This window comes from Sturnira hondurensis, unplaced genomic scaffold, assembly GCF_014824575.4.
Source record: "Sturnira hondurensis isolate 20B ecotype Veracruz unplaced genomic scaffold, ASM1482457v3 Scaffold0010428, whole genome shotgun sequence".
Lineage (NCBI taxonomy): Eukaryota > Metazoa > Chordata > Mammalia > Chiroptera > Phyllostomidae > Sturnira > Sturnira hondurensis.
In genome coordinates, this window is record NW_028083059.1 from 6,666,772 (window position 1) to 6,694,716 (window position 27,945).

A 27,945-nucleotide genomic window follows, 5' to 3' on the forward strand; every position below is an offset into this window, starting at 1 on the left:
ATGGGGGTGGGCCTCGTTGTGTCCACTGAAGACCTAAGTAGAACAAAGGTCGAGTCCTCCCTCTCCCATCCCAACCCCCAAGTAGGAAAGAACTCTGCCTTCCAACTGAAACATCAGCTCTTCCTGGCTGATGGCCTTCAAGCTGGGACATCGGTTCTGCAGATTTTGGACTTGCCAGTCTCTTCCATAATCGCGTGAGCCAATTTCTCTCTCTCTCTCTCTCTCTCTCTCTCTCTCTCTCTTTCAACCAATGTTTGATCAAGTACCTAGATTGCAAACATACCTGGTATTTTCTGGGCTAACCTTGCACATATAACCTCATTTTATGGGCTGTTACCAGCTTTTAAACCCAAGCTTTTGACCATGTTTATTTAGTAAAACAAGTAGTAGATGCAAAGGAGAAGTGTTCACTGCTGCCTCCTTACACAGGCTGCCTCATACCAACAGCCACACTACCCTCCTCGCCGCCTCCCACACTGGGAAGCTTCCACTGGCAGTATGCTTTTTCCCCAATTTTGCCAGTGGGAAGCTTCGACTCTGAATTGGAAATCTCCTAATAGAAGTATTTGCATTTGTTTTGTATTCTTTTAAACTAGGGACATTCGCCAAAGTTATTGCCTTCTTTAGTACAAAAATAGTCCAGCGTGACTTCCCTGTCTAATGAAAATAAAAAAGGAGGACTAGAAACTCACCTAACCTTTTAGGAATCCTAATTCTACATCTTAAATGCATCTTAAGAAAAGGAAGTAATTTAATTAACAGCCAAATGAAAATAATGTTAGTGGATTTCTAATATGTGAGAAAAAAGAAACAATAATTACATATTACAGTGTTGAACATTTCATTGTTATCTTCTTCTTTTGCCTCATTTGGGCTACTCCAAAGCATGCACTTGGGAAAAGGTTAGGAGAAATATTTTAATCTACATTTTTTTTCCTGTAGTATTTCTTGTGGATGAAAAAATGGAAGCTGTTGAGATTAGACATCTGTATTCTACAATCCCTGTTTGCATCTCTCTGATTATCGCGAATAGAAAAGTTAGCTGTAATCTGAGAGCATTTTCCCAACTTAATTTATATTCATGCTGTGGGATAGCCACATTTGGAAAAAAGCTGACAATCCTAACTTTTATTTTTCGTATAAATTTCCAAGGACTTAGGCGAGTTTTAAAGATGAATTCGGTTTCCCCCTCTCAGGCAGGTCTTGCCTTGAATTAGTCACCACATCCTAGCAGTAGCCCATTGGAACTGCTTCTCAGTGTCAACAGATGCTGGTGTACCCAGACCCTGCTGCAGAGTTTCCCCCTCAGGATGGCGTTTAGCTCAAGCTCTTTGAGCCTAGGGACAATATACCATGCAGTGGCCGATTGAAGAGAGCTGCGCTCCTGCTAAATGTCAGGTTGGTTAAGAAATAATTCAGGAAGCCAAAAGGCTGCAACTAGAAAGGGAGGTCACAGTATTCTTAAGTTAATAGTACCATTATATGGGATCACTGTGAGTAGTAATGTAAATGACTTAAAACTACATCTCGGTCACCTGCAGGACCAAAATGGACAGGACCCCCCAGAGCTGCCGGTCCAGATCGCCAGACAACACTGCCTTGAAGCAGCAGCGATTACCTGCCTACCGGCTGCAGCTCTCAGCCGCCAAAGTCCTCTCTGGCTTTTTTGCCACAGGGGCATTCTGCCTTGGCATAGGCATCGTCCTTATATTGTCTGCAAAGAGCATCAAGGAGATAGAGGTCTGCCTCCTCTTACATGTCTAATGCAATTTGTAAGAATTCTCATTTGGGGACTATAAGTGGGTGGTCCATTTAAGAACACAGCTTCTCAACAGGGAACTAAATGAAACTAGGCCATCCTGTTTCAACCGGCAGGTGCAGATGGTGACAGAGCTTCATTCATCCCCATTGCCTCTTGATAACAGTGCTTGTCACTGTCGCACTGGTCGGCCCAGCCATGCTGGTTTACAGGGGTCTGGGAAGTCAGAAGGTTTTTATGCTGGCAGAGGGCTGAATGAGCAGTTGGTAGAGGTGGGAGGCGGAGAGGCAAGGCCAGGTGCCTGCCAGGTACCCATGAATCATGCCAGTGAGTATGAAGAGCCAAAGATAGAGGTCTTCAATTTTGCCCCACTTTCAAGTATAGTAACTATGTGTTTGCAGATGAATTCTCTCTGAGATCATCACCATCTAGGAAAGGCAAGAACCCAAATCTTTCTGGCCTCTTAAGGACACTTACCAAAATTAAACAAGTTCTACTCAGTGAGTAAAGCTGAAGCTAAGGGCATACACCTCAGGCACAAGCCTTTCGCCAATGTGACTAACAAGCTGCTGGAGGATGAAACCCCCGCCCCAGAAGCTGGTCCGAGGAGGGGGAATGAGAGCTGGCCTAAAGCTAAATTGGCCATGCCCTTAGTCAGTCAAATGAATTCAGCAAATGTCTTATTTAAATCAGCTCTGAGCAGATTACCAGACACCTCAAACTGTGTGACCTTCCCTCCAAAGGCAGTCATGGGAAGCTGACCTGTTCCGTCTTCCCATGTGGCTAGTGATGAAATTATGAAGGCCAAGTATGTCAACATTGATTTCACATTCATGATTATGTGATGGTGCTAAGAGTTCTGTTGGGCATGCAGATGAGTCAGATAAGTAAAAGTTGATTTCCGCCCTCAATGAGCTAATAATGCTAGAGTAGGTAGGACTGTGTGGTAGCAACAGAGACCTCAGCTGTGGCGGGCTTGTTCACAGTATCCACAGCCCCTTCCAGGTGCGTTGCCCAGTGCATGACAGGCACAAGGGTACTGAAAGAATGAATTACTGCAAATAGTAATAGTGTGGACTTCAAAAAAGAGAATGTCAGTTCAGGTCCTGTTCCTATTGCTTTTCTACTTAATATTTTCTGCTGTCCCTCCCAGCTACCCCCATCGTATCTCTCCAGGAATCAGGTGCCCCTAAATCTTTCAAGTCCTCCAGTGTGATTTGGAAACCAGCAGGCCCCACCAGGCAGCAGAGGCAAAATGGCAGGAAGAAATTAAATTTGCCTTGTGGAAAGGGATAATAAAGGGCTTACAAGGTTAATACTCATTTCCACAAACAGCTCCACCTGTTAACTCCTCTGTTTTCTTCTTCACCAACCCCTTTCTGGTTCTTCCCCCACTTCCTATGTCCTCCTTGCTTCCTTCCTTCTGGTCACCGCCGCACCCACTGTGAAGCACAGCCTCTGTGAAGAGGCAGCTGCTGCTGAATGATGTAGCCTCCTGCATGTGAGGAGGACCTCACCCCTTGGTTCCCTAAGGCCACTCTGCAAACAACTTGAAACAATGTTTTTATCGTGATGTTAAGGGGAGGGGCAGTTCCAGTTGTTTTGTTGGGGGCGGGGGGAGGTTAGTCACTTTGGACAGAACTAACAGTTCTGTTTTTGACAGAACTGTCAAAAGTTCTAACACTTTGCTTTTATACAAGAAAACCAGAAGCCCCCCAGAGAGAGGGATGCCCTTCTACACATGGAAGTGTTTCGTCATGTCGGGTGATAAGGTGAAGCGCATACCCCAGGGCAGTGTGGTCAAGCACAGACCTCGCTGAAAGAAGTTCTGAGTGGGCCTTGCTCTTCTCACTTAGCCCTGGGGCACAACTAGGAAGTACCCTTTTTGGAGGATTTTGGAGGGGCAAGAGTGATAATTTCTGCCCCTCCAAAATTCTATGAGGAACCGACTGGAATCTGTGCTGTCATTTTAGAGCTATAGGCTTACCAAGCCATTTGAGCACCAAAGTAGACAATAGGGAAGAGTTATATTGTCCTCATAAAATTTTTGGAGCTAGAAGGCACCCTAGGTATCATATACCCAAGAATCATTTGACCATGAAACACATTCTTTTTTCTAATCCTGCATTGACAGAATCCATGGAGTAGCATGTGAACTACAACGATCTGTCAACGTAAGAAACATTCAAACCTGTACGGAATTTTTGGTCGAGCAACTGATGACAATTGCAGGGAAGCAAATTCTCAACGGACTGAGAACTGCCCTGGAGAATGGCAGTTCGGCACCTATTTTGTACATTACGACCAAAAGAGGATGCAAGGGGGTTGCAAGAAATCCATTGGTGATAGATTAGGGGGGCAGGAGAAAACAAAGGGGGGGAACTTCTGGGATTGGACAAAAGTAGTAGACCATCTACTACTAGATGAAATAGTAGACCATCTTTTCCATAGATGGGCACAGGGTAGTTAACAGTCGATAATTAACCTGGTAATAATAGCAATGAGGGGATCTGTGGTCTCTCCCTGGTGCACTGCCTGTGCTTTGAGAGATCCAGGAAGAAGAAATTTGACATTCCAAATGTATGTTATCATAGATGCTAAAAGACAACTGACAGGCTCAATTAATGTAAAAACTGGCCTTTGTTAGGGAGAAATACTGGCCTGGGATATGGCTACCTGCCATGAACTGCTTTAGTTAGAAAGTAAATTTTAATTTCAGACCATCCTATGTGGTTAGGTCTCCGAGTTTGTCTCGGAGAGTTTGGTCTCCCACAAGATCCAGCACTTCCCCTGCTCCCCACCAGGCTGTAAGCCAAAACCATGCCCAGAAGTTCCCTATATCCTTACCTGTTGTTAAACCAGCAACCAGGTCTCCATTCCCTCTGGCACGTACATTCGTGGGTTACAGGGTCCCCATCCTCTCCCAGCAGCTCTCTCCTTCAGGCTCTAGAGTACATTGTCTTCAGCCTCCATGTAATGGCTCAGGGAAATGTGTGCTGCATTGCACTGAATCATGGTAAGTCCAGGGAGGCACATGTCCCAAGAGAGTGGCTTCTCTGTATGCCCTTCAGAGAAGCAGAAGTCTACAGTTCAGTTCAGCTCCAAGCATCTCCCACAGATCCATGCTTGGTTAGGCCAGTCTCGCACAGCTCCCTCAGCTCTGCCTGGTCCCTGCACAGCTCCATCAGCTCTCTCTTTACACCCTTTCCTCCCACATGGCTTCCACTACTTCACTACAGACCACGTGGCTCCTTCTTTCTTCTGACACCAGGCTGCATGGTGGAATTTCCTTCTCTTTCAGCCCAACCTTATTTTAGATGCTTGGCCTGGAACTTATTATGTGACCTCATATCCGACCCTCCTATGATGTGCTACTTTGCCAGGTTCCCCATATCTTTTACCTTCTTTTGGCTGCCATCTTTGGTCAGGGCAAGAGTTCCCCATGACACAGGGGCATCTGCCTCCCCTGGCTGTCTCACAAGTCACTATACGCTCTTAAAGTCACGTACTCCTTTTGCATATACTTCTGAGGGAGCACAGCTATTAACTTGCCATGGTTATGCAAAGTACCTCAAACACTGTATGTCTACTCCCCCGTCTCCCAATCCAGGTTTGTGGGGAATATGCCCTCCTATTTGGGGGGACCCCCGCTCCACATTACATTGCTGCCTGTTTAAAGAATGATTTAAGTAAGTATAAGCATCTAAATACGATTAAGTGGTCTTTTGCCTAATCTTTAATTTGGTACTGACACTTTACCTATTTGGCTTCAAAACTCCCAGTGGTTTTGCAAGGAGTTAAAATTCCTTCTGTCTTGTTAGTCTTTCCTCCCAAGGAACCCTAAATCCCATTGGCCATTTACCAAGGAGAAAGTCACTGCCTTGCTTCCCTGCTCCTCCCCCATTTCCCATAATCTTTGTTTTTTTGGTTTTTTGTTTTTTCACAACATGTGTTCTTTTCTACTTCATCACTTCTAAAATAGCGTCTTCCTTTTAGAAAGTTCAAGACTGGAACAAGAGTTGCAAATACTGCAAATTCATCAGCAGAGTTAAGAATCAAAGTTTTTTCTTTAAGTTTGAGAACACAGGGAGAAATAAAATAGATTATAACCCTCATTTGACCTGATTTGTAAAAGGTCATCCCAGCTGTCTTCAGTCCTGCTGTCTCCAGATAGGGTCGCAGCAGGGGTTTGTGTCACTCAGTCTGCCCACCGTAGGTTGGGTAGGATAGTCCATTGTCACAGCCCAGATACCACGTTTCATGCTGGACTGCTCGACTGGCATTTGGCTTTACATTCCATTGTCCTTGGTGAACAGTGCTTTCCAGGGAGGCTGGCAGGGTTATGGCCTCTGTTGTAAACGTTCCAAGTCTGTGAAAATTTTCTTACTGACTGTTGCAAACCTTGAGTCAGCATGTGGTAATGCCAAGAAGGTGCTGGGCAACCTTGGACCCAATGTACATTATTTCTAGGTCCTTGGATAACAGCCTTATTGGTGGAGTGACTGGTTCCATCAATATGTTGAGTATTCAAAACCACTTGGTCTGGATGAACTGGGATCCCTCTCCTTTCTGAAGGTACCATTCTGAAGGTCTTCAGTGTCATCTTCTCAGTACTTTCCAACACACAGAGAAAAGCAGGAGCTCACAGCAGCCCCCACAACAACCCCGGGTGCCTGAGAGGAGCATTTCCTGTAGCAGGGAGGAGCGCAGCCTCTGTGGCCTCTCACCCAGCCCCCCTTCCTTCCTCTTCCTCCAGCTAGCTGCACCTTCACACAACTGAGTCCCTCAACCAAATCGCACAGGATTTGCTTGTTTGGGACATACTGTCCTTTTTTTATAGTGTCCACTCTACCACTTTTACAGAATTCAACTTTTAAAAAAACAGGTGTTAACAACATTTCAAAATCAGAATGATTCCACACATGTCAATAACCCTACACTTTGGAAACAGTTCTTTTTCTATGTTTGGTCATTTTTAATATCTTCCTCTATATGCCACGTAGAAGAATTCATTAGTGTAAATATTTTCCATACACTAAAATGGAAAAACAGTGAAGTGACTTCCCCATAAAGCTGATTAGACTCAGGCCGTAGGCCCAGCTCTTATGAGACATTGACTAATACTTTCCTAATGACACCTCTTTATGATCCAGGCATAAAGCTTCATCACAACAGGTTACATAAATATGCAATAAAAGCACTGAATTCCAGGTCAGTGGCAAAATGCGGCAGGTCCCAGAATGGACTGCACGAGGTCCCACGCCCCCAGAGCATCTGCAGAAACGCTCGTCCTCGGAAGTGGGCTGCTCTGTACTCATGGCCACACAGCACGCCCTTGACCCAGACAGCTTGAAGGCTCTGGTGGACTCAGGGCTTGAATTTTAAGATATATACTCATGTAATTTCTTTTTATTTTTCAGTAAATTTATTGGTGTGACCATGGTTAGTAAGATTATATAGGTTTCCAGTGTACAGGTTCTATGATATGTCATCTGTATATTGATTGCACTGTGTGTCCACCACTCAAAGTTAATTCTTTTTTAATAAAGAAATTTCTTCATCAAATTCTTTTTTATTTTATTTATAGATTTTAGAGAGAGAGAGAGGAAGGGGAGAGAGGGAGAGAGACCGATTAGTATTCCAGTTATTTGGGCATTCATTGGTTGATTTTTATATAGAACGAGGATACAGGAGATCCCACAACCTTGGTGCATCAGGATGATGCTCTAAGCAACTGAACTACCCAAGCAGGGCCCAAAGTCAGATCTTCCTAATTTTTCTTTTTCCTACCTGACAGATTAATTACACAAATATATGTGCAAATTGTGCAGAATTGCGGGAAAACGCTGTTAATTTTGACAAAGAATGCACCTGCTCCATTCCTTTTTACCTGCCAGACACAATGCAAGTAAGTGAAATTTAAGAGACTTCAATTGGCTATGTGCTCATCTCTTCCTATTTCAGACCTTGCAGTAAGTTCATGATTTCCATCAAATGCTTCTCCAAATTGAAAATACAGAAAATCAGACAGGATGAGGGTAGGGGGTCTTACAAAGTTTTGAGTTCATGTATGACTCTTCCTCCCTTTTTTCTCCTTTGGAATTTTGTTCCTTTTGTTTTTAAGTTTCCAGATTCTTTACTTACCCAACTTTGTAACACAATTCTTAACATCAGTCAAACAGGTTTTACTCCAGTGTCAGCACAAGAGAGTATAGAGATCATGCAATCTAACCACTCATTTTATAGTGAGAAAATTAATGGACTGAGAGGTTAAGTGACTTGACCAAGGTCACACAGTGAGTTAGCGTCAGGGGTCACACCTGGTGGGACTCTCCTTGGGTCTCCCCAAGTCATTCTACATATGCAATTGCATAATCCCTAAGGCAAGTCTTGGCCTGCCTCTCAGGCACTGTGAGAAATGCCAAAGAAATAGTAAGAGAGTCTCTACTCTTGGGATGATTAAACTCATGTGTTAGTTAGTCCAGGTCCTCTAAGAAGCTGATGCCAAGACAGGATTAGACATGCAAGAGATTTACTGTGGGAACTGCCTGTAAGGGAAAATGGGGAGGGGGCTGGTGGAGGCTGCGAGAGCTGTCAGACCACCACATAGCTCTGACCCTAAGAAGGAGAGGGACGGGAAAAGAAGGATGGAAGCTAGGTCTTAGACAGTAGTGTATTCTTAAGAAAGTTTCAACAAGGCTCTGTGGAATTGCAAGGTTACTGATGACTTCCATGGGGATAAATCCAACAGTGAGTCCTTGGTGCCTTGTCAGCCCACTGGACAAGGTGATGGATCACTCCCTCGTCCTTGACACACTTTCTTCTCTTGGCTTTTAGGATACGGCACTCTCTTGGAATTCCTCCTTGCTCTCTGGCTGCCCATCTGTGGTTTCTTGCTGTTCCTCCTGCTTTCCTCAAACTCTGTGTTTCGAGAGCTGCAGGATTTTAGTCTTAGTCTTCGGACTTCTCCTCCCTATGTGCACTCGCTTCCTTGGAAATGTCATCAACCTCCTGGCTTTAAATGCCATCTGTTGCTAACACTTCTATATCTCTAGCCCAAACTTCTCTCCCAATATCCACACTTGTATTTCCAATTGCGGTCCTGATATCTAAATTTGGATGACTAACAGATATGTGAAGCTCGACATTTCCAAAACTGAACTCCTGACACCCATTTCTTCCCTCGAAAACAACCCTTTTCCACCCACAGACTGCTCCTTTTCCACCCACAGCTGATAGCAGCTCCATCCTTCTGGTGAGAAGGCCAAAGGCTCAGGAGCCATTCTTAACTCCTTCTGCTCTCTTCCACCTCACATCCACTCTCCCTTTTTACTCCCATTTACCCTTCCTTCAAAATACCGGGTCCCACAGAAGTAATGCCTGCTTGAGTGTGGTTGGTAGGGTAATAATAGAGGTGTAATAATTTATAGTTTCAATTTGAACATGTCACCTAAAGTGTCATATGATATGCTTCAGTGGGATATTGTTATGTTACAGAATTACATGATTTTGTAACAGAAGATTTTGTAATAAAAAAAGGGCCGTTATTTGTGCTGGACCCTGTATATCCAGTCTGCCCACTTCACACCTCTGCTACTGCTACCTAGCTCCACGCTGCAGTCAACTCCCACCTGAATTTCTGCAATAGTCTCCTAACAGGTCTTCCTGCTTGTGTCTGTGTCTCAACAGTGCAGCTAGAGTAAGCTTTCTTAAGCATAAGATATATTATGTTATTCCTTTGTTTAAAAATTCCTGCAGTGGTTCCTCTTTCTGCTCAGTGAAAAAGCCTAAGGCTTTACAAGGCCTTATGTGATCTGGTCTCATATTTCCTTCTAACCCAATCTCTCCATTCTCTGCCACCCACCTTGTTTCTCACATGCTCTTCTTGCCTTGCACCCTGAGCCTGATGTCCACTCAGCTAACTTCCAGCCTCCTTCAGGTCGTGGCTCAGCTCTCACCTTAGCAAGGCTGCGCTGGCCAACCTGTCTAGTGCTACAGCCCATATACCCACCCCACCCCTGCACTCCTGATCCTTGTTACCTTGTCGTGGTTTCTATTTTACCCATAGTACTTATCACCTTCTAGTATGCTATAGAAATTAACAGTTTATTATAAACATGTATTGTTTGTTGTCTCTCAGTGTTGTATCGTAAGTACCTGTAACAGTGTCTGGCACACAGTGGGTGCTCGATTATGTTTACTGACTGAGAATATGAATCTTCGCCTCCCCCACCCTGCACAGCACAGTGCATTTCACATGGCAGATATGCCAAAAATGTTTGCTACAATGTTAAGTGAATGGAGGAAAGATAAAGCGCTATATTGCTTTATGTTCTAGGAAGCTTTGGTTTTATGTGTCTCTTTCTTATGCCCCCCCCCTTAATCCCAGAAGAAAGTATGTTGATGTCAGTAATATTCTAAATATATCTGTATTGATTATGGGTAGCTCTAATCATTTTTGTAAGTCAGATATAAATTATAAGGAAATTATTGAGTTGTACTTCAGTTATAACTGACATCTATATAAAGTCAGTGGGGGAACTTTTACAAATGTGTTCTTTTATTATAGGTCAAAATTCTAGTTCTCTATAGCTAAACCCTCTCTTGTCTTCCTCAGCTCCCTCCCCCCTCAAAGTAAAAGTGAGTGTCACTTAATTCGGGGGATGGGAGGCTTAAAACAACAGATATGTATTCTCTCACGGTACAGGAAGTTAGAAACCTGAAGTCAATATGTCAAGCAGGGTTGTTTCTTCTTGGGGGCTCAGAGTACTTACATTTTTTGAAGAATAAGACACAAAGGGCTTCGGTTCTCATCTATGTTCTTTGAAACCCTAAAGGCAAATGAAGCGTTACCAGCTGCTAACCATTCCTTTCAGGCAACGGCTTTCCCGTAAAAATTCAACCCACTACTTAGGGCAATGACAGGGCCTTCCACTCTGCAGTCAGCACACGAGGCCTGTGCTTGGTGACGAGTCCACGTGAGACTCGAGGCCCTAAACTCGGATCCTGCACCGCGTGCCGCTGGTGTAAACAGAGGGAACTCCTTAATAAAGTGCGTGCCTCCAGGTCTAATGGAAACGATGATGATCTGTGAGGTCTTGTTAAACTAAATCCTGGGCAAAGAATTATTGAAAAAAGGTTATAAAAACACTCCTGTCCCTGGTGTGGTTATTGTTCTCTGCCTATTTATTTCATCATTTATATGAATATATAACTTTGGGTAAGTAGAATTCTCTTTTTAGCTTCCAAGAAAATGTATGGTAAATTCCTTTCTGTGGGTTTCATGTTTTTGTAGTTAAGGGTCAACAACAGAGGTTTCCTCCTTGGGTGAGGAAATGTAATCAGCCATTCCCACTATGCCTGGCTTGTTCGCCTTCCCATCCCTGCTCTCTGTTCAGTGTGTTACCCCTGCCTCTTTGTCATGGCCCGGCATCTCCCCTTCTCAGCATCCAGAGATTTTTCTCTCACAGGTGACTGAGCTCACCAGCTTTTGTTGTTTCTCTAACTGGCCACACTTACTGTTGCCTTTATTTCCAGCCAGCCCTGGGTACCAGTTCCCATTTTCCATACTCAGCCTCCTAAAGATCCTAAGGGTGGGGCCAAAAGCCTTCCAAGTGCTGTTTTGCAGAGTGTAAGAAAATCAATTGACTCGGGGAATTGCAAAGAATACTTTTGTGTTTTTGGCACTGAATGTAGCACCTAACATTTGCGAGGCACTTTAAATAAATGTTAAGCCATCATATATTTTTGGGTTCCTCATTATTTTGGAGGTAGCTCGTATGTTAATTATAAACAGGGACACTGGCCACTTATTTTGCATTATATATGCTATCAGTAAAATCTGCATCAAGTCTGCCTAGAGAATTTCCAGAGCCTTGGTACATCATATTACCATACAGGTAGAAGCGTGATAGTAGCCTGTGCCTGGGCAGCCTCACACAGCAGTGTGCATGAGAAGACACGATCCTCACAGCAACAAGTCTGCTTGTAGCTAAGGTGAAAATCACCTTTCTGGGGACAAGTGAATTATTCCATCTATTTTTTCCCATAACAAGTGGCTCACAATTTCTTGAGTGAGTACTGTGTGCCAGGTACTGTGCTAGATCCTAGGGATAAAAAAACAATGGGAACCAGATCATGAAGAACCAGCACACACATCACAGTGGGTCCAATTTTAATTTGCACTTTGTGGGTTTTCTTTGAAATCACGTGACTTTGACACCTACTACAACTCCAGACAAGACATTTGTCTAGTACTACTGGGAAATAACAACATTTGTAAAGTCAAATTTTATATATATTGAGAATACAAAGACTGGTTATAAAAATTTTTTTCAAGGCAGGAGTGCAGTAGCCCTTATAAAAACTAAAAATAAGTTATTTAGTCATTTTAATGGTTCTTTATAGACCAGGATATTTCAACCCTGATTTTTATTTTTATATTTTAATTTTTTTCAATTCCAATTGGCATTCAATTCAATATTACATCCAACACTGATTTTTAAAAATGATTTCTTAGCAGCACAATTTACAATAGCCCAGTGCTAGAAGCAACCTAAGTGCCCATCAGCAAATGAGTGGATCAAAAAACCATGGTACATTTACACAATAGAATTCTACCCAGCAGAGACAAAGAAGGAGCTCCTACCCTTTGTGACAGCATGGATGGAACTGGAGAGCATTATGCTAAGTGAAATAAGCCAGGCAGTGAAAGATAAATACCATATGATCTCACCTATAAGTGGAACCTAATCAACAAAATGAACAAGCAAGCAAAATATAAACAGAGACATTGAAATAAAGAACAAGCTGACAGTAACCAGAGGAGGGGGGGAATAATGGGAGGGGGGAGGGGGAAGGGTTGTCAAGGAACATGTATAAAGGACACACAGACAAAGCCAAAGGATCAAGGGTGGGAAGCAGAGACGGGTGGGGCAGAGAGGGGAGTGGTGGGGAGGATATGGAGACAACTTGAACAAAAACAGTGATTTCTTGCGTTTCTATTTGATATAAAGAAACTTTCAGTCCCCATCATTTTTTTCTTTACTAGTTTTCATATTTTGAAAATTCTGGCCATATTTATTAATATCCCAATTTATTTTTCTTACTCTCTGTTACTTTCCCCTTTTCTCCTTTACAGGGTAATGTTTATATGTACTACAAATTATACGGCTTCCATCAGAACCTCTATCAGTACATTCTATCCAGAAGTAATAGCCAACTGATGGGTAGAGATGTAAAGGTAGGTAAGGCTTCATTTATTTTGGCATAATGCAATACTCCTTTTTAAAAACCAGATGGATCTCTCAGTCTAAAAGAGAATACGGAAAATAAATTCAAGACAGAAATGCTCATTTCATTCTTGCATAAATTGAAGGGACTGGGTAATCAGGATAACTGCTGTTGAAAAAATGAGTGCTTCCCCCCTTTGGAGCAGTAATGTGAATCTTGTCTAATCAAAAGGTTATGCTTTCATGCACCAACCATTTTTTTATTTGACCTCATTTCATATTAAAATTGGATGCATATAGGGTTGTTCAAATCTTAGTAATGATGAATGTGTCAGAAGGGCAAATCTTTAAACACCTTTCAACCACAATTCAGGATTTTATGTTTTTGTTCATAAAGATGGCATAGTAAGTGGACACATTGATTTCAATATTATTTCTTCACACTCACTATCTATAGTTATCTTTAAATTTGCGCCATTTAGTGGATGAATTCACCATCCATTTTGAAGGTAACTTTGAGCAGTTTCATCTTAATTGAGGTCACACTCCGTCTAGCATTGTCTTTCCTATACTTGGAGCCTTTAATCCAGACAACTTTAAGAAATTGGGCTCTACTTGAACAAAAAGCCTTTGGTTTAATTGAATACCCTTGCAAATCTAGGATTGCAAAATTTTATTCTTTATAGATGATATTCAGCATCTTGGCCAGAAAAGCTAGAAGCAAACCTTTTTTCCATACTGACATTAATATATGAACATAACAAACATTATTTTTAGCAACAATTCTTTTAAAAATATATTTTGTTTTTTAGGTAGATGGATTTCCTATAATAAGTCATCTAGCTATAGATTCATGATTTTGATACCTTTTGGAGTATAAATTATACTTCAATAAAAATGTTTTAAAATGTATTTCATTGTAAATTTAGGGTGATAATTAAAACAGCCAGCAAGGTAAATTTCCTTCCTACAGATGTATTTGGTGTGGTACGTACTCTTAATGAGAAAAAAACTACGCACACATACACACACACACACACATCCCTCCAAAACACAAAACTGGTCTAGTCTAAGTGAAGCCTGGGAAACATCAGTCAGTCATCCATAATTTTGGTCTGTGTCAACAAAGCAGTGTGGGTTGATTTACACTGCCATCGTGCTCACTTTCATCATTCTAAAGGAGGTTACAAAAGCACTTCTCAACCATATATCATCTTGCCTTCAGGATGTTGGAAACTGTGATTCATTCAGAAAGACCCACAACGGGACCCCCATCTGTCCTTGTGGAGCTATTGCCAACAGCATATTCAATGGTGGGTGACTTTTTCTCTCTCCGTGGTGTGCCCTTTCATAAGTGTGAAACCTAAAAGTCCAGAAGATCATCTCTGCAGCTGAGCGGCAGTTTTCTTTAAAAAATTTGTGTCCATTATCCACTGGCTTATGGTACTTCATTTGCAAGTAAGTTCTTCATTACCAGAGATTCAAAGTATTCAGAGCATGAGTTAAATGGAGCTTAAGTGTATTTTTCAATAACTGGGACCTTAGCAAGAAATTTCAAATAAAAATAGTGTTGTAATTTCAGCATCTGTGGCATGTAGGCAGGTGGAGTCTGCAAAAACCTTGGTTTATTTTTCTTGTCTAGTTTTGCGTGTCAGAAGGCGGCAAAAATGCTCACTTGCATCTTTAACACAACTTTTCATTTCCCTATAGACACCATTATTCTTTCATACAACCTTAACTCATCTATACGTATCAAAGTCCCAATGTTATCAAGTGGAATTACATGGTGGACAGATAAGTTCATCAAGTTTCAGAATCCAAATTCCAGTAATCTTCCTAGTGCATTTGCAGGTAAGATCTATACATTAATTTAATGTTTTTCATTTCTTTATAGAAACTTTGGGTTATGTGTGAGGAGATACTTATAATTCCCCCACCTTTCCTTCTCTGTTGACTTCCTTTTTGTTCTACCTCTCCCTTCCTGTGAGCACGTCCATCACGCACCGATGAGGAACACGAGGCATTGGTGCCCGTCTTCCTTGGTTTACTTCAATAAAAAGGCAGTGTTTTAAGAAACTTGTTACTTCATCTAAAATTAAGTTGACCATGTAGTTTTTGCTCTGAACTGGTGCACTTTTGAGAATGAAAAGGGGGTACTAGAATAACTAAAGTTATATATTTATTTGAAATTTGTATTTATTGATCAGTAAATTGACATGACCATTTTGGTAGACCTATAAACTAATTCTATTACAAACTACTTTAAAAATGAAAGTATGTAAAATGTTAAAATATGTCTCTGTACGTTAAACCAACTTTTAAAAAAACTACTCGGTTACCTAAACATTAAAAGATAACATAAGTGCCCTGACTGGTGTGTGTCAGTGGGTTGGAGCATCGTCCCACAAACAGAAAGGTCACTGGTTTAATTCCCAGTCAGGGTATGTGCCTGGGTTGCTGGCCAGGTCTTCAGGTTGGGGTACATGTGGGAGGCAACCAATAGACATTTCTCTCCCTCTCTTTCTGCCTCCCTTCCCCCTCACTAAATATAAATAAAAACTTTTTTAAAAAAATAAGCAAAATAATAATTCTGGATGCATAATCACAGACTTTAATCAGTTTCTCAGCCATATCTGTCTTCATTACATGCCCCTGTGTTTTTCTAATGAAATTTTTCTTTAAAAAATATTTTATTAAAATATTCTTTTAGCCCTGGCTGGTGTAGCTCAGTAGATTGAGCGCGGGCCTGCGAACCACACGATCGCGGTTTGATTCCCAGTCAGGGCACATGCCTGGGTTGCAGGCCAGTTCCCAGTTCCTGGTTCCCGGGAGCGGACACATGAGAGGCAACCATACATTGATATTTCCCTCCCTCTCTCCTTCCCTTCCCCTCTAAAGATAAATAAATAAAATCTTTAAAAAATATATTCTTTTTATCTTTTTTTACAAAATTGTCTACAATCTTTTTTAAGTTGCATTTTGTGGTTAATCAATTTGTATTTATTAACACCTTTAACTGATTCTTCTCTTTTGATCCCAATTTTTTTAAATTGAGAAAATGCCTACAGGTGCTGAGGTACCTATTATACTCACAGCCAATTTTACTAAATGGAGGACATTCTCAGTTTCAGTTTTTGTATTAAAATGTGCTGACATTTCATCCCAAATATTTTCATGGGGACTGTCTTTTCGACCTCACTTTTTTCTATTTATGATTCTTTTGAATGTATTATTAAATGTAGATGCTACAAAATGTTAGACTGTCTTGATATTATTTAATTCTGGTGGAGAAGAAAATTTTATTTAGTTAAAAATAGATGCTCCATCAAAATATACATTGAGATATTCTAAAGTACAATTATATAATTAAACCGTCTTGCTTTTATAGGGGTAAATTTCAATATCTTCTTCTTTGAATTTACTAAATCTTCAAACACTAAAGTTTTTTGGCATTCTAGATTTTAGATACTTTAAAATCTTTTTCAACTATTTTGAACAGAAGACAACCAAAAATTGGATGGCTCATTTACCAAAACAAGTTCAGGATCCTCGTAGGACATGTCATTTGATGTACAAATCAGTCCTGCAAGGGCCCAAACATTTCTAAAATTCTGGTTGATGATATGGAGAAAGACAGACCACATGTCCTACTGTGCTGAAACATTTCTTTCACTTAGCACCCATGTCACTGAAAAAATTTCACAATTCAGTTTCTGTACTGTGAAAATGTAAAAATATTCAAATTTTCACAACAACTCTTTGATTCATAAAATATTGTAGCTTGTTTAGGTATAATTGTAAATTGTGTATGTACCTCAAGTGATTTTAAGTACAGTTCTCTTTGAGTTTCTCAACTAACCAAGAAAATTATCTTTATTCAGGTGTTGTGTTCCACCGAATTGTCATTTATGTTATCACCACAAAATCAAAAAATTTACATTTGATTGTTGACTCTTTACATTGAATTTACAGTAATATTTGTTATAGTGCAAAGGTTTCATTTTCCAAATTTGAATATCAAAAATCTTTGCTCTGATTTCATAAAGAAAACCAAAAAAAGCCATTATTATAATTAACTTATTCTGATTTTTCTGTGAAGCATCTAAAGACACTGCTGTGAAACTGGCCTCTTTTAACTGTTGACAAAGTTCTTTTGTGCTAATGGAGCTAACGCATCCAAGGTTTCCTTTGCCTACAAAAAAAATTTCTAATAAAGTGAAACAAGAGGGAAACTCATTTGATCTAAATGAAAAGTCATGACCACATACTGATATAAATGGACCTTCTGTAGCTGCACAAGGTAAAGTACTGTCTTTGGACACACTCTTAAAAATAAGCACAAAATTTCGAAGTAGATTACAATGCCCTGCAGCAGATTTAGGTCTTTTGATTTTCATGTGGGTCATTGACGTCAGGACGGTTCCCATGGTGGGGAGTAAATGCCAACCAACTTTGCAAATACCACATATATTAACTTCCTTGAGAAACTGTACTTAATCTTACACCAAACACACAGATTTCATTTTTTAGCTCTGTATGTCTAAAGGGATTTACCAGCAAATAAAAGAACTGATACCAAACAATAAAATAGTTATATATTTACATTATCTGATAAATAACAAAACCGATGCTGCAAGACAGTTCAAACTACTCTCAGTGAGACCACTCAGCATCTGTTCCCTACACTCTCCCAAGTACATATAACTTAACCTGTAACTTCCCAAGGTTCCCCCTGACCCCCCTGACTTGCAGCTTGCTGGCTTCATGCATCTCATAGGCCAAGACAGAGGCTATGGCCTAACTGGCTGGAATGGCAAGCAGCTGGCAGGGTTCACAGGGACATGTCATTTTGACTAAAAGGGTCTCTGGTTATCTTTCATTAATCACACGTTAAAGTAAGCACTCCATTCATTCACTGCACATGGGTATCTCACACACTATAACTAAGACCATGGTTAGAAGCTAGAAGGATAAAATTATACGTACATTATTTGTTTGGAATAAGTGCTAAATCAGATGCGATAACAGACAGTAGGCATAAACTTAGGCAAAATGGCATGTATGTCCAAAAATAATGGAATTCCTAGCATTTAGAGTTTTACTCTTTTTACTTTTGTTAGCATTTATTTTATGCACACTTTACTCCTGGGCCATAAGTGTTTGTTTCCTCAGTTTTTTCTGGAATAGCTTTTCCTCCTGTGCAGCCTCCTCTTCTAGTTTAGGAACAACCTGCTCTTTTTCAGTAAGGATCATCTCAGTGCGGCAGGGAAAGCTCATGTGGGGGTGCATCTGCCCACGAGCTCCATAAGTTCTATGCCGCATCCTGGGAGCTTTGTTCGCCTGGATGTGCTCAATGATCAGAGAATCTACATCTACACCCTTAAGTTCAGCATTACTCTCTGCATTTTTAAGCATGTCCAGCAAAAAGTCAGCACTCTTTTGGGGCCACCAACCCTATGTGTCCAGCCCCACTCTGGCCTGGGCGCACCTGACAACTCCAGCATTATAACAAGGGCATGGCACACATGGCTTCTGAGAAGTGATGTCCTTCAGGTACTTGGTGGCTTTTCAGGGATGCATGCCCTTGGTGGCCTGGGCAGTTTCATGGGTGTTCTTAAAGTGAACACGAAGATTCGAACTTCTTGATTTGCATGATTTTCTAGGCCAAGTGAATAGCAAATCATTTTCAGAGTTCACCTCAGGCTGCTTAGGAGAAGAGCAAATTCCCAGTTTTTGAAAGGAACTTGACAATATTCTATTCTTTGTCTTACCACATAACCACAGGCTGTAACACAAAAGGTCCTTGGCTTTCTCTTATCTCTCACTGCCCTTTGTTTCTGCCTTTATTGTAAAAGTTACCACGTTTTACTATAATTATCTGCTTGAATACCTGTCATTCCCACTACATTCTGTGAATTCCTTGAAGTAAGGGGTGGCATCTAGTGCTGTTTTGTATCCCTGGTGCTTGATACATAGTGAGCAATCAAGAAATGCTTATTGTTGGACTTCCGGCCAAGATGGAGGCGTAGGTGGAAACACTGTGCCTCCTCACACAACTAAGTTTAAAAACAACAAAGTTTTAGTAACAAAAATGCAGCCAAAACACAGAAAATTGATCTGTTCGGAAGTGCAACAACAACGAACCACTCAGCCAGACCGGTAAGAGGGGCACAGTTAGCTGCGGAGTGGGGTCGGGCAGGAAAGATGTTTTGGTCCGACCCACCCAGGAGCATAGTCGGCGGCGGTTGGCTGATCCCAGGCGTGGGGTGGCAATGGGTGGACCCAGTGAGGGTGGCTGACTGCAGTCACACATTCACACGCACATAAACCAAGCAAAGGAGAGAACAGTGAGACAGACCACTCAGGCTAGGCCCCAGCGATGAGAATTAGAGGCTGAAAGCACCAATTGGAAAGACTTTTGGGGTCAAGGTGCCAGGAGAGGCTCACAGGGTCACAGAGAGTTCTTTGGAGAGACCCACAGAGTCTTGGAGGGTACACAAAGCCACACCCCCGGGAATCAGCACCAGAAGGGCCCAATTTGCCTATGGGAAGCCACAGAGGGGACAGAAATCTCAGAGAGAGAGGAGCAAAGCGCCATGTTTTCCCTCTCTGATCTGGCCCTCACACACAGCATCACAACCCAGAGACTGGGTCACCCCGCCCTGGTGAACACCCAAGGCTCCACCTTTCATATATAACAGGTGCAAACAGAGTGAAACATTATGGCTCAAGAACTCAAAGCCCCAGAGCCAGTAATTCTAAGCAACCAAGAAATAGCCAACCTTTCAGATGCACAGTTCAAAATACTGGTGATCAGGATGCTCACAGAATTGGTTAATTTTAGTCACAAATTAGAGGAACAAATGAAGGCTAAACTAATTGAAATGAAGGGAAACGCACAGGAAACCAATAGTGATGGGAAGAAAACTGGGACTCAAATCAATCAAGTGGACCAGAAGGAAGAAAAAAATGACCAAACAGAAAAGAATGAGGAAACAGAATTAAAAAAAATGAGGAGAGGCTTAGGAACCTCCAGGACATCTTTAAACGTTCCAACATGCAAAGTATAGGAGTACCAGAAGAGGAGGAGGAACAGCCACAAGTGGAAAACTTATTTGAACAAATAAGAAAGAACTTTCCCAATCTGGCAAAGGAAATAGACTTCCAGGAAATCCAGGAAGCTCAGAGAGTCCCAAAGAAGTTGGACCCAAAAAGGAACACACCAAGGCACATCAAAATTACATTAGCCAAGATGAAGATGAAGGAGAGAATTCTAGAAGCAGCAAGAGATAAGGGGACAGTCACCTACAAAGGAGTTCCCATCAGGCTGTCAGCTGATTTCTCAAAAGAGACCTTACAGGCAAGAAGGGACTGGAAAGAAGTATTCCAAGTCATGAAATCCAAAGACCTACGTCCAAGATTGCTCTATCGAGCAAAGTTTTCATTTAGAATGGAAGGGCAGATAAAGTGCTTCTAAGATAAGGTCAAATTCAAGGAGTTTATCATCACCAAGCCCTTATTATATGACATGTTAAAGGGACTTATCTAAGAGAAAGAAGATAAAAAATATGAACAGTGAAAGGACAGCAAACTCAGTTATTAACAACCACACCTAAAACAAAAGCAAACTAAGAGGACAGCTAGATCAGGAGCAGAACCATAGAAATGGAGATCACGTGGAGGGTTAGCAACAGGGGAGTGAGGGGAGAAGAAGGGGGGCAAGGTACAGAGAATAAGTAGCATAGATGGTAGGTAGAAAATAGGGAGGAGGGCAAGAATACTATGGGAAATACAGAATCTAGAGAACTTGTGACACATGGACATAAACCAAAGCAGGGGGAATGATGAGGAGGAGTGTGCAGGGTGGAGGGGAATGAAGGGGGGAATAGGACAGCTATAATGGCATAATAATAAAATATATTTTTTTAAAAATCAAAAAAAGAAATAAATGCTTATTGTTGAATGAATGGATGACTACAAATGACCCAACCAAACTTGGGAAATGAAGGACGTTGTTGCCTCTCTGACCATGCTTCTCATACTCTCTTGGAGACAGGGGCTCACATGGAGTCATGAGTTAGTAAAGGAAGGTGTACTTGAACCTGCCTTCTTAACAGGCTCCCTGGGTGATTCAGATATCAGTACCTCATAAGACAAATTGCCTGGGTTGTGAGCACTGGCTAAAGTGAGAAAGGGTCCCTGTTTATCATTCTGGATTCTACAACAGTAGAACCAGTTTTATCGAAGTGAACAGTTCATTAACCAATTTTTTCTTGTTGACTAGCTCTTTAAAATTCAGTGTGGTTTTTACCCAAGTCTCTATGGTCAATTAATATTTGACAAAGGGGGAAGAAGCATAAAATGGAGTAAAAATAGCCTCTTCAACAAATGATATTGAGAGAGCTGGACACCTACATGTAAACTCAAACTGCAAAGTGAACATGCAAAATGAACATGCAAAATGAAATTCGAACACCAACCTACACCATACACAAAAATAAATTCAAGGTGGATAAAAGACTTAAATATAAGTTGTGACATCATAAAAGACCTAGAAGAAAACATCGGCAGGAAAATCTCAAACATTCCACACAGCAACATCTTCACTGATATGTCCCCTAGAGCAAGGGACATAAAGGAAAGAATAAACAGATGGGATCTCATCAAAATAAAAAGCTTCCACATGGCTAAACAAAACAGCATTAAAATGAAAAGAGAACCAACTATATGGGAAAACATATTTGCCAATAATACCTCAGGCAAGGGTTTGATCTCCAAAATACATAAAAAACTCACACAACTCCCCTCCAGGAAGACAAAAAAATTTAAAAATGGGCAAAGGACATGGACAGACACTTCTCCAAGGAGGACATACAAAGGATCCAGAGACATATGAAAAGATGCTCAGTATCACTAGCCATCAGAGAGATGCAAATTAGAACCACAATGAGATACCACTTCACACCAGTCAGAATGGTCATCATAAATCAACAAACAAATGTTGGAGAGGATGTGGAGAAAAGGGAACCCTAGTGCACTGTTGGTAGAAATGCAGACTGGTGCAGCCACTATGGAAAACAGTATGGAATTTCCTCAGAAAACTAAAAATGAACGTGCCTTTTGACCCAGCAATTCCACTGCTGGGACTATACCCTAAGAATCCTGAAACACCAATCCAAAAGAATCTATGCAGCCCAAACTTCATAGCAGCACAATATATAATAGCCTAATGCTAGATGCAACCTAAGTGCCCATCAGTAAATAGGGAATCAAAAAACGAAGGTACATTTACACAATGGAATACTATGCAGCAGAGAGAAAGAAGAAGCTCCTACCTTGTGTGGCAGCATGGATGGAAATGGATGGCATTATGCTAATTGAAATAAGCCAGGTGGTAAAAGGACAGATACCATATGATCTCACCTTTAACTGGAACATAATCAACAAAAGAAAAAAAGCAAACAAAATATACCCAGAGTCATTGAAATTAAGAACAATCTAACAATAGGCAGAGGGGAAGGGGGAGGGTAAACATTTTCAGGAACACAGGGACAAAATCAAGGGGGAGGGTGGAAGCAAGGGAGGGAGGTGGATTTGGCTGGGTTCAGAGGGAGTGATGAGGTAAATGCAGACAACTGTAATTGAAAAACAATAAAATAATTAAAAATAAATAAATAAATGAAATTCATTGTGGTTTTTATTAGCAACTTCTATAAGCTTTAATTGGAATCTCTCATCCCTTGATCAAGCATTTATTGAATACTTACTATGTGCCAGGCACTAAATGTGAAAAAAGACGATAAGATACTATACTCAGGAGTCCACTGTAATGTGAGAGACAGACATGACCTCCATGGTAAAAAGAGGGCAGTGTGAGACTGAGGGAAAACTCAGCAGAATCACCCCCTGGTGCCGGCCCTCAGATGGTGCTGCCAGCGCTGCTACAGCACTCACATGCACCAGGCCTCCTGGCATCAGAACAGGCTTGCAACCCCGTTATCTCCGCCTCCTCCCATCTAACAATTCCTCACACCTGTCCACATGCCTGTCTGCCCTATACGAGATTTTCCATTTCCGCTGCCTCATGGATGGTTGTTTTTCTTTTTCCTTTAAATATTAACCCAGTNTACTCAGGAGTCCACTGTAATGTGAGAGACAGACATGACCTCCATGGTAAAAAGAGGGCAGTGTGAGACTGAGGGAAAACTCAGCAGAATCACCCCCTGGTGCCGGCCCTCAGATGGTGCTGCCAGCGCTGCTACAGCACTCACATGCGCCAGGCCTCCTGGCATCAGAACAGGCTTGCAACCCCGTTATCTCCGCCTCCTCCCATCTAACAATTCCTCACACCTGTCCACATGCCTGTCTGCCCTATACAAGATTTTCCATTTCCGCTGCCTCATGGATGGTTGTTTTTCTTTTTCCTTTAAATATTAACCCAGTATCTTGTTTTAATTTTTTCACTTCAAGTTACTAGTGAAGTTTTGATGCTATCAGAGAATGTGATGCTATCACAGAATACAACCACAATTATTTTGCTCTACCTATTTTCAGTGCTTTATTTTTGGTATATAATATAAAATATACATAACTTGGTATTGTACTTTTAATCTTATCAAAATATCAACATGCCCCTTAGAGTCTTTGTAACCATTATTTTTAATGATTGCATACTCAGGCAGTTTATATACATACACACTTTTTTTAAAGATTTTATTTATTTATCATTAGAGGGGAAGGGAAGGAGAGAAGGAGAGAAATGTCAATGTATGGTTGCCTCTCATGAGTCCCCTGCTGGGAACTGGCTTGCAACCCAGGCATGTGCCCTGACTGGGAATCACACCACGAACGTGTGGTTTGCAGGCCCGTGCTCAATCCACTGAGCTACACCAGCCACGTATACACATACACACCTTTTTTAAAAGTCTAATTTCTATTTCTCCTCAAGAACCCGAAAATTATTTCATTCTCTACATTCTAAGAAAAACTGAAGGGGGCAGGTGATTTTTCTCCACCACATCCATCATTCTCTTCCCACAGGAACTGCAAAGCCCCCTTACTGGCCTAAGCCTGTGTATGAACTGGACAAAGAGGATTCGGGAAACAGTGGCTTCATCAACGAGGACTTCATCGTGTGGATGCGGACAGCTGCCTTCCCCACCTTCAAAAAGCTGCACCGTCAACTCAACCGAATACATTATTTTACTGAAGGCTTGCCTGCTGGTAACTATAGTTTCAACATAACCTACAGTATCCTTTCAAGCTACTTCTTTTTGCATTGAAGGAAAATCAGTGTTCATCTGGGTACTAGTTGTTGATTGATTTCATCCTGTGCTTTTCTCTTCTTCAATCGAATCTATGTAAAGACATACATAGATGACACTGTTTTTCCTTCACCGTATAGCCATTTGTCTCCACTTTATGTAATGAAACGTGTACTTTTTTAAGGGCTAACAATTAATAGTAGCAGTATCAAGTAAGCAGATACAGGGAAGTAGGGAAGTGGATATCTGTCCCCCCCAAAATGATTAAATAACACGGCCTAGAGATCTAAAACAGTAAGCAGGAGCCTGCTGTATACGATGTGATGAGATGGGGGACTGTGAAATAAAGGGAGAGTGCTTTAATGAGCAGTAAATTTGGAGTGTGGACTAAAAATAACTAAAACTGAGAGATACTGTAGAACCTTTTATTCGAGACAAAAGCACCATAGACCAAAGGAGCCCTAGACTCAAGGGCAGCTCCAGTTCATCCAACCCACATGGGGAGCCCTCCGAGCCCTGCCCTGCAGAGCTGTGCTCCCCGCCTGGGGGTAGGAAGCCAGCCTGTGCGAGTCGGGGCCTTTGGGNGTGATGAGATGGGGGACTGTGAAATAAAGGGAGAGTGCTTTAATGAGCAGTAAATTTGGAGTGTGGACTAAAAATAACTAAAACTGAGAGATACTGTAGAACCTTTTATTCGAGACAAAAGCACCATAGACCAAAGGAGCCCTAGACTCAAGGGCAGCTCCAGTTCATCCAACCCACATGGGGAGCCCTCCGAGCCCCGCCCTGCAGAGCTGTGCTCCCCGCCTGGGGGTAGGAAGCCAGCCTGTGGGAGTCGGGGCCTTTGGGTTATGGGCAGTCCAAGTTGGGAGACATATGCCTAATATGAGCTTCTGAATTTTCCACTTAATTCAAAAATACAAATGTGACTCTTGATTTTAAAACAAAAAGGATTTCCCTTCAAAATGACACCAAACATTATCTTTCAAAATATTGTATAGTGAAACACAATTTACCCTAACTCTGGTCTTCAGGCTTAAATTCTCTTCCTGATTCCCCCTGAGGCAGAAGTCTCTGGGAGGCAGAATCTTTCCAGGGCTTGTCCACGGCTCCGAGACCTCAGCCCTGGGGCCTGTCAGGGCTGCTGTTAAGAGTGACTCCTGGGACCCCAGCAGGACCCAGCACCAAATGCTAAGGTCTTCCATTTCTTTACCTCTTGGGGAGCTCGAATGAGAAATTCTTGGGGACAGTGAATGACTGCTTGTGCTCCAGTTCCCTGTTCCATCTTTTCTACAGTAGAGTAGAGTGAAGGTACTTTTCTCCTGACAGGGAGTGGGGACGTTCCTCAGTCAGTCATACCCCCACTGATGGGACACTAGATGCCTGCCAGTTTGCTGCCTCATTTTGTTTACTGGCCAGGAGTATGTTTTGCCTTAGTTCTTTCCTTTAGCAGGGCTTCTATTCCAGTCTGTGAATATGAAAGCCATAAATTGCTCTCTTGCAACATTATATATACAGATCAAAGGGTAAGCCATTGAATAATGTCTTTTAAATAAGATTTCTACAACCCCTCCTTCCCTGCCCCCCAAAAACTTGAAATCAAAAGTTGTTTACAATGGTCTCTAGAGCTGGACCTTCTGACTCTCTCGAGTCTGTCTGTGATGGCCTTGCCATAAAGCAGTTACAGCTGCAGTCAAGAAACAGGGTTGGGGGAGGGGAAAGCCATCAGCCTGTCCTTACAGTACAGGGCTGTGAGCTTGGGCAGAGGGAGAGGAAGGGTGTCTGCGTGCCAAACAAAGGAGACACTCTATTTCTCCCCTGCATGACTGCGCTCACAGTCATATTTTAATGCTGATGACTCTCAAAATCGAAATCTTCCACACACAGCCTCAGTCTGGAGCCTCAGTCCCATCCGTGCTCTGCCTGGGTTGAGCCCCCGCGTGAGTGTTACCCAACCAGCCTCGCAGCCTGGCTGATGCGCACAGAGAACTAAGCCTGAGCTGCCGAAACTGCCTACCAGTTCTAACAGAGAAAAGATGTTCTTTGTGTGAGGGAAAGACCTTCTCATAGAGCTGAGGCAGATGAGTGGAGGTGGCACCCAAGGACCTGGTGACAGTGAGGAATTTTGATGCTAAGAGAGAGACCTGGTTTCCTAACAAGGTTCCTGGTCCTTTAACACACAGCATGCTGCCAAGGGATGTGAGGCCTTTTGAGAGCTTTGCTGGGAAATGTTGCTGCCCTGTGCCGTTGCTATGAGAAGCCTTTATTTGTTTATTAGTTGGTTTACAAAAGGCACCAGATGTTTAAAAACCTCAGACCACATGCATAATCAAAATGACATCATTAAAATGCTAACGATAGCAAATCCACTTCAAACTCTTTCTCCCCAGCAGTGAGGGATGCTGGCCTTTTTAAAACTCAGACCAATGTCCCACCTTTAATGTGCCCACCAAAAATGCTTTGCCATCTAGCTCACTGTTTTTTGTTCTTCATGCCTCTTGAAGAATTTTCCCTGAGGTAGGAATTCAAACCTTACTTTGTGTATGAAGGACTTTACCCTGCCCTGGGTCTCCTGATTCATAAAACAAAAATTTAGGTTTACTATAAAACCTATCTGTATACTTTTCATTTTCTTGGGTTTAAATGTATTTGTTCATTTTTTTTGTTTGTAAATCACTCAGATCTATGTGTGTCAGAATCTCTTTTGTGCATTACAACTATGTAGAGAGAAGGCTCATTTTCACTTAATTTCATTCCAGTAAGACACTGTTTGGTAAATATAGACTGTATGAAACTGAATCACCAACCCTGTTTTTACCTACAAAAACAGGGATTGTGTATGGTTCAACCGAATGAAGCTAGGATATTCAATGGTATGCAGATCTGAGAAGTGTGAAGACAGATCCTTAACAGATCTTTCCTTAGACTTTCCAGTAACCAGATTCCAAGGAGAAAAATCTGTCGTTCTTTCCACCCTGACTTGGAGTGGAGGCAGTAGCCTTTTCTTAGGTCTTGCCTACACGGTGACAGGAGCCATGACATGGTTGGCTTCTTTTTCAATGATGGCCATTCACCTGATGCAGAAAGAAAAGAAAATGTTCTTCCCCAGCTGTCAAGTCAAGCTTTAAAAAGAAAAGCAGAAAACACAGAAATGGATGGTGAAGTAATGGAGCCAAAGATTTCTGACAAGGCTTGAAGTAACTGGGCCATTTTTCATCGAGGGGAACTGCGTTGGTGAACCAAGTACAATCCCAGGTGGATAAATGAGGGTTTCAGAGTGAAGAAGAGGAGGTGGGGGAGGAAGAGGAAAAGGCATAATTATGTATAGTAAAATGCCCCTGGGGATTATAAATCATCCTTTAGCTCTAAACCAAGTCTCAGATATTTATTTAAAGCCCTGTGCCTAAAGGCAGGTGAATGCCTAGGAACATGCCATCACCAAACAAGAGCAAGCAGGCCAGGGGCCCAAGATTAGCTGAATCCTTTCAACCATCAGTCAAGGCTCGGACCATGTGTCTTTATTGGCTGCTTAAAATTATTGTAGACTGTGCTACAACAATTGCTGAGCATTGAATTGAGCAATCGGGATGATGTTGAAATCAGATTTAGTCAATGTTCTTTCTCTTCTGTGGAGTCAGAACTAAGTTTCCTCTGTTAAAAATAAGCAAGGCAAAGGTTGTGGCAGTGTCCC

General features: G+C 41.8%; 1 protein-coding gene and 1 pseudogene across 1 annotated transcript; one reads left to right on the forward strand and one right to left on the reverse strand.

Annotated features, from left to right (window-relative positions):
- Window positions 1–27,787, forward strand: LOC118995728 (cell cycle control protein 50C-like). Its single transcript, XM_037058825.1, has 8 exons — window positions 1–194; window positions 1,542–1,740; window positions 7,557–7,667; window positions 12,900–13,001; window positions 14,216–14,303; window positions 14,701–14,841; window positions 24,031–24,240; window positions 27,180–27,787. Exons 1-8 carry the CDS (start codon window positions 1–3, stop codon window positions 27,380–27,382), a joined length of 1,248 nt encoding a protein of 415 aa, XP_036914720.1. The 3' UTR covers window positions 27,383–27,787.
- Window positions 18,130–18,585, reverse strand: LOC118995766 (60S ribosomal protein L17-like; annotated as a pseudogene).
- Window positions 27,788–27,945: the final 158 nt, after the last annotated feature.

Bases quoted from the DNA above. Each gene is read 5' to 3' on its own strand.
- LOC118995728 (XM_037058825.1), top strand. From the start codon at position 1: ATGGGGGTGGGCCTCGTTGTGTCCACTGAAGACCTAAGTAGAACAAAG. The intron at 13,002-14,215 runs GTAGGTAAGGCT...TCTTGCCTTCAG, and splicing joins TGATGGGTAGAGATGTAAAG to GATGTTGGAAACTGTGATTC. The intron at 14,842-24,030 runs GTAAGATCTATA...CTCTTCCCACAG, and splicing joins TCTTCCTAGTGCATTTGCAG to GAACTGCAAAGCCCCCTTAC.